The sequence below is a fragment of the Lolium rigidum genome, chromosome 2 (assembly GCF_022539505.1).
Source record: "Lolium rigidum isolate FL_2022 chromosome 2, APGP_CSIRO_Lrig_0.1, whole genome shotgun sequence".
Classification (NCBI taxonomy): Eukaryota; Viridiplantae; Streptophyta; class Magnoliopsida; order Poales; family Poaceae; genus Lolium; species Lolium rigidum.
In genome coordinates this window covers 271857137-271863851 of record NC_061509.1, presented here as the reverse complement: position 1 = coordinate 271863851, position 6715 = coordinate 271857137, and the positions used below count along the sequence as shown (strand labels likewise).

The 6715-nt window shown below is 47.9% G+C and overlaps 1 protein-coding gene across 1 annotated transcript; it reads right to left on the bottom strand.

Annotated features, from left to right (window-relative positions):
* Positions 1–4844: 4844 nt before the first annotated feature.
* Positions 4845–6250, bottom strand: LOC124688791 (cinnamoyl-CoA reductase 1-like). Its single transcript, XM_047222423.1, has 5 exons — positions 6091–6250; positions 5849–6006; positions 5577–5759; positions 5118–5476; positions 4845–5022 (listed from the first exon to the last, which is right to left on the bottom strand). Exons 1-5 carry the CDS (start codon positions 6248–6250, stop codon positions 4845–4847), a joined length of 1038 nt encoding a protein of 345 aa, XP_047078379.1.
* Positions 6251–6715: the final 465 nt, after the last annotated feature.

The following is a 6715-nucleotide window of genomic DNA, read 5'->3' as shown; positions in this document are numbered from 1 at the left end:
CATGGACCTCGCATAGGAAAGTGCGCTCGTCGAGTTCCTCCGTGAGCACTGGAAAATCTTCGCATGGTGTTCAGCTGACATGCCAGGAGTACCCAGGGAACTTGCCGAGCACCACCTAAACTTGGATCCAATTACGAGACCAATCGAACAACCTTTGCGGCGTTTTTCGGAACAAAACCGCAAGGCTATGCTGTCGGAAATCGATAGACTCAGAGAAGCTGGTTTCATCAAGGAATTACATACAGAAGCCACGTGGGTAGCTAACCCAGTGTTGGTGCCGAAGAAAAACACGAAAGTCCTTCGCATGTGCGTCGACTTCACGTGTCTCAATAAACATTGTCCAAAGGATCACTTTCCCCTCCCGAGGATCGATCAAATTATCGACTCCACGGCAGGATGTGAACGTCTTTCCTTCCTGGATGCTTACACTGGTTATAACCAGATCAGATTGAAAGAAGAAGACGAGGTTAAAACAGCGTTCATCACACCTTACGGTGTGTTCTGCTATCGAACAATGCCCTTCGGTTTGAAAAACGCGGGAGCAACATATCAGCGGATGATGCAGAATTGTTAGCAACACAGATCGGGAAGAACGTACAAGTATACATCGATGACATCGTCATAACATCAAAAAAAGGGGACACACTAATCGAGGATTTGAAGAAAACTTTCGACAATCTCGATAAGTTCTGTCTCAAGCTGAACCCGACAAAATGTTCTTTCGGCGTCCCTGCAGGAGAACTTCTCGGGTGGATTCTTCGACTGGTTCAATCCTAGCCCTCTTCGGTGAAGGGGCTTGGGGGCTTGCAGGTGAAGTTGGATGCTCAACGTTATGTTGAGGAGGCGAAGTTTCCTCAACATCAGGCTGAGCATCCGAAACAACTAAAGTACGCGACGTGCTCGTTCGAGCAGCCACGTCAATAGGTGGATTTTCTTCCTCGTCATCACTGCAATAAAACGTTGACAATATAAGACAAACGACGACAAGTATTTTTGCAAGATAAACAGCAAAGAATAGTGACTTACGAGCTGACGAGGGCATCCAAAAAAGGGTCGAAAGCTTTCTTCCCTTCGGAAGGACCAGCTTCTTCGGCTTTAGAGGTGCCGGAATCTTCGACTTCATTCCTCCTCCTCTTGTTCTTCGGAGAAACAGCAGGAGGAGGGGAGTGTGCTGAGGCAGTGCCCTCAGATTCAGTCTCTTTTTCAGAGGATACCGCAGATTTTCGGGAAACTGCGGCTTCACTCTCAGGGCGAGAAGTACCCTGGTTGTCATCGGTGACAACGACCCGTTCTTCAACTTCTCCACCTTCAGGAAGGGGAGGAAGAGAAACAAGATTTGGATGGTTCTACAAAAAAGAAGAATGTCGACAAGAAAGTTGTGAGCAGGATGTCAATAAAAAAAGGGGTAGTCGATAAAAATAAGTTCACACGAGAATTACCTCAGGGAGCGGGTCGGCGGCGCTATACGGCTTTACGCCACAAGACGAAGGGACATGATATTTCTTGTTGAGGGAGGAGATTTTGCGGACAAGCTTTTCTAAGTCTTTGACCGAGAAATCCGCTGACAAGCGATCCATATCTTCGTTGCCAGCATATTTCCAGAGGGGATTTTTGCGAGCTTGCAGAGGCTGCACTCTAGTCCTAAGGAAATACGCCGTGATTTGGATACCTGACAACTCTTGGTCACGAGTATTTTGAAGTTCGTGGATGCGAGTCATTAGTGCCTCTGTCGCCGCTTTTTCTTCGGCGGTAGCCTCTGCATCCCAGGATCGGAGGCGACAGATTCTTTCGGCACCATCAAAAGGAGGAATGTTGTCTTCGACAGACCCATGGTTCTCCTCGTGGATGTATAACCATTTTTTGCGCCACCCTTGAACTGAATCAGGGAATTTGACATCGAAGTTCTCGACATCAGGGCGGACGCAGATAACGACGCCACCTATGTTATAGGCGACGTTGGCAGAGCCATTGTGGCGACAAAAAAAGAGACGCTTCCATAAAGCCCATTTAGGCTGGACTCCAAGGAAGGACTCGCAGAGGGTGATAAAGATCGAGATGTGGAGTATGGAGTTGGGAGTGAGGTGGTGGAGTTGCAATCCATACATGAAAAGCAACCCTCGAAGGAAAGTGTGAATGGGGGCAGAGAGGCCGCGGATGAGATGATCAACAAAACTAACCCGATACTCCATTGGAGGGGTTGGGTAGCTTTCTTCGCTGGGGAAGCGCAATGCGTCTGGCTTCTTGCTGATCCCTAGTTTCTTCAGCAGGTTGATGTCTTGGGCGGAGATTTTGGATCTCTCCCACTCCATGCTTCCCAGATCTGCGGCAGCCATCAAGGATTCAGGAGTACTGTGCCTGGTGAGTTTGCGCGGTGGCATTAACAATGGTAAAATCGCACAGCGCGAGCGTGGCGGAGCTCAAAGAACTATGGGGCGCAAGGAAGGATTTGGGCAGATGAGAGCAGAGGAGCGGCGCAAGCGAAAGTGGGGAAGGAGGAAGATGATGATCTTAAATAAAGGTGTGCTGAATCGACGTACCGTTGGATGGAGAAATCGTGCGGTGGACAAGGAACTGGTAATTGAAGGGTAAAAAGGTATTTTTACTTCAATGGAACAGAATAGGCGTTACAGTACGTGCGCCAGGAAAAGCGGAGGACGTGTGTCCCCCACTTGCACAACGTGTCAACATGGTAGGGAATCTGGACCCACAAGGCAGAGACAACAGTACTTGAGTTTCTTGGATACAAAGGTTGTGGCTATTGACAGTACTGAGATCACTTTGACCAAGGGAAAAATCTCGACAAGAATGAAATAAGAAGATTGGCGGCATGAAAATTTATCTATTACTTCGGGAGCCTTTGATCAAATACAAGTTTTTGCCCAAATGCTCGGGGGCTACTGTGGAAAAAAGTAAAATTCGAGTATGATAATATAGAAATTACGGGAGCCTATGATCAAACGCCGAATAAGCACTCGACAATATATTCTCAGAACGCCAAAGTTGCGAATAATTTCTGAATGCCGCAAAACTTTGCGAAGGTAAGACCCCAGATCCGTTCTATGTGGCGTGGCGCCGTCTCTGACGTCGATTTGCTACTTTTATCCGTATCAACAGATACGAAGAAAAATCCTAACGGACGCGTTAGGTACCCGATAAATATGACTGGGACTCGACAGAATGGTAAGACCTTAAGCGGCACCTGTCAAAGTTTACACCAGTATCCCGAGATCATGTCCAGGGACGTGATCTTGAAGTAGGTTTTTGCGGATTGCCACTAGAGCAGTTAACTAGTACCTGATCCGTCAGATGAACTAGCCCCAACTACCATTATCCCTGTACAATATAGCAATTTATATGCAAAGATATGTGGTAAAGTTCAAGGTTATTGAATAAATATAAAAGTGGAGATTTTCCTTGACTCTACGATTCAAACAAAATCTCGGGGGCTACTGACATAGGCATCCATAATGGACCTGCTGAAGATGGTACCCGGAATTTATTCAAGGCCCATGACCCGAAGAATAAGAAGATTCGGAAGCCCAAGATGTTATTATGGAAAGATAGAGTTGTAATAGGAAGTGTAATTTGTAATCTTGCGGGACGGGTCAGAAACCCTCTCGGACTCTGTAAACTTGTGTATCACGAATCCCTCGGCTCCACCTCATATATAAGGGGGAGTCGAGGGACAAAGAAATGATCGAATCATTGTTTCTCAAACCCTAGCTTTTACGTCGTCGAGTACTTTTTGGCTGAAACCTTCAAGATCTAATTGCCCTCTACATCCAACGAAACCCTAGTCTACTACTTGTAGGCATTGACAAGTTAATCCCTTGTCAGTTGGTGCCCCTCCCACCCCTCCCCGCTTGGATCACCTTTTCAGTTTTGAATAAAATAAAATAAAATAATAGAAGTTTCAAATTTAAAATGCTTTGAGATATAGTATGTTACGCAATCTAGGTTTTAGGAAACACAACTAACATGAATTTTGACATATTTTTCAAAAACATTTTATATTTTGGTAAATTTGCCTTAGATTTTGAATACTACGACATTGGATGAAGAAGTGTTTATATGAAAAATTATCTAACCTAAAGTTACGCCGAATTCAATGGCCTACGGAGGTTCGCGATTGTTTTATGAAATTTAGATAGACTAACCCGTGGCCCACCGTAAGTAGTTGTGTGCCACAGATATTTTTGAAACAGCCATCTACCCGCATCCACCCATCCCTTATCCATCCACATCATCTCACCTACCTCTCTCTCTTCTTCCTTATCCTCTCTCTCACACAAACCCTTCTCTCTTCTTCCTCACCCGCCTCTCTTGTTCCTACCACTCTCTTTCACCCCGACGCTAGCGCCTTCTCTCTTGTCTCCGACTGTGCCCTCCGACTATGCTGCTGGTTTGCCCCATGCGAGGCTCCCCATCGTCCTCTCTCTCTCTCTCTCCCTCTCTCCCTCCCTCCCTCCCTCCCCCCCTCCCTCCCTCCCTCCCTCCCCCGCTTTACTCTAACCTGCTTCACCTAAATCTCGTCCCCAACAGAGCGCACCGACACCAGCTCGTCCCCATGGAGCACCGCGCCGCCCCATCGCTCCGCCCCGGCGAGCGCTGCCGCCCTCCATTCCGGTAGCACGCAGCTGCTGGCCGTTTATCTTGATGCAATATAGATGGAGTATATCTTTTGCTCGTATACCAACATGACTTTATTTATCAGACATTTGATCATCATTTTGAACTGTGCACAAGATGCTGGTATAGGGCTAATGCATACAAGTATATTTCGAAAAAGTGGACGGTATCAACAGTCGTCGTCGATCCGGTGCATATGTATTTTGGTTCATAAATCATAGCCGTGCGCGCTTTGGCACCGGAACAGGCAGACACAGGTGTCCCTTTTGCTTCAGGGACATCACCGTCTCGTACAGACTCTCCCTAATAGGAGTGAACTCCAGTCCCAGGTCCCTGAGCCTCTGGTTGGAGAACCTGTACGGCCTGGCCATTGGCTTGCCGTCGTCTTCGCACCTGCCACACCATACATGCATGAAACATTTGTTAGACATCTTTCGAACGGACAGATGAACAGAATCCAAATTTGGGCGTTGAACATGATCACGTACTTGGCCGTGACGTGGTAGTTCGGGAAGAGGTCCCCGAGAAGTTGCACCAAGCGGGAACGGTGGAGCACGGCGCCGATGCAGAGGTAGCGGCTGCTCGGTGCATCGTGGCGACGCTCGTAGACGAGCAGGTGCGCGCGGGCGACGTCGCGGACGTCGGTGTAGGCGGCAACGGCATTGGGGCTCACCTTCTTGGTGCCCATCATGTAGCGTGCGATGTGGGCGATGCTCATGTTCATTGCCTGCTGAAGCGCTGGACCGATCGTCATGGACGGCACCACCACCGCCAGCTCCAGCCCACGCCTGGCCGCCTCCTCCGTCGCCGTCTTCTCTGCCATCATCTTCGCACAGCAGTAAAAGTTCTGTACACCGATCAAGGATTGTTAGGCTTACAAATCAAACAAAGATAGGTGTTTCATGGACTCATGGTGCAAACGAGAGTGGATCGAGCTCCATTCATACCCCAGTTTGTTTGCAGAAGTCATAGTCGCTCCAACACGTCTCGTCCATCACCGTGTCTGGGCTCCGGTTGGGGTCCATGTGCACAGCGCCGTAGGATGAGGTGAACACCACGCGCCGCACGCCCATGTCTGCCGCAGCGTTCATCACGTTCCTAGTTCCCTCGACGGCAGCCAGCATGAGCTCCTGCAACGAATTGCATGCACCCACAAATGAGGATATGTTTCCATGCGTGTATATATGCAGAGTGCGTGTTCAAGCTTTGATCAACTCACCGGGTCGTCATTGATGGTTGGGGAGGCCACATGGAAGACGCCGTGGCATCCGCTGAAGGCGGCGCGGAGGTCGTCGCAGTCGATGAGATCAGCGCCGCACAGGGATAACCCCTCTTTGGCTCCCTCCAGGGCAAGCAAGTGGGCGTTCTTGCTATCAGCTTCACATTCACATGTACTTCACTTACATCAGTATTTCTCTACTGAATCTTAAAACAGACGGACGGATGGATTCACCAACTTACCGGGGTCTCTGGCTGTTCCCCTCACACGGTAGCCATGGAGGAGGAGCTCCTTCACCACCCATGACCCAATGAAGCCTCCTGCTCCAGTCACACAAACTAGCTGCTGCTGCTTCTTCTCACCATTATTGTCCATGGCCTTGGTCTCCAAATAGGACGACATGATCACGATGGATATACAGAGTTAGAGACTTGAGCCACGAAAAAAGCTTAGATATGACATAGCCACATAGGTACATTCTCCATATATAGAGCAACCTGGTGCTGGTGCATGATCATAAGTTCCCCTATCAGCGGATCCCACTCTATTATCGGCTGTTGGTGGTGTACTCTACTCTTATCCTATATTAAAGAGACTTCCGCATCTTTGATTCCCATGATTAAAGAAAACATATAAATATATAGATGAAAAAAACTAGGATGCACACGAAATTTTCAACGCTGCGAAACTAGAAAAATTAATATCATGTCGATTCAAATTTTGTATTGTTTGATTGCCGAAATGAAAAAAAAAAACAAAGATTTGTCAAAGATTTGAGGGATATATTGTTTCTGTTAAGCATAGTGCGAACAAATCCTTGGACAAAAACTCCCACACGATTATACTCTATCCTAGGAACCACATGTT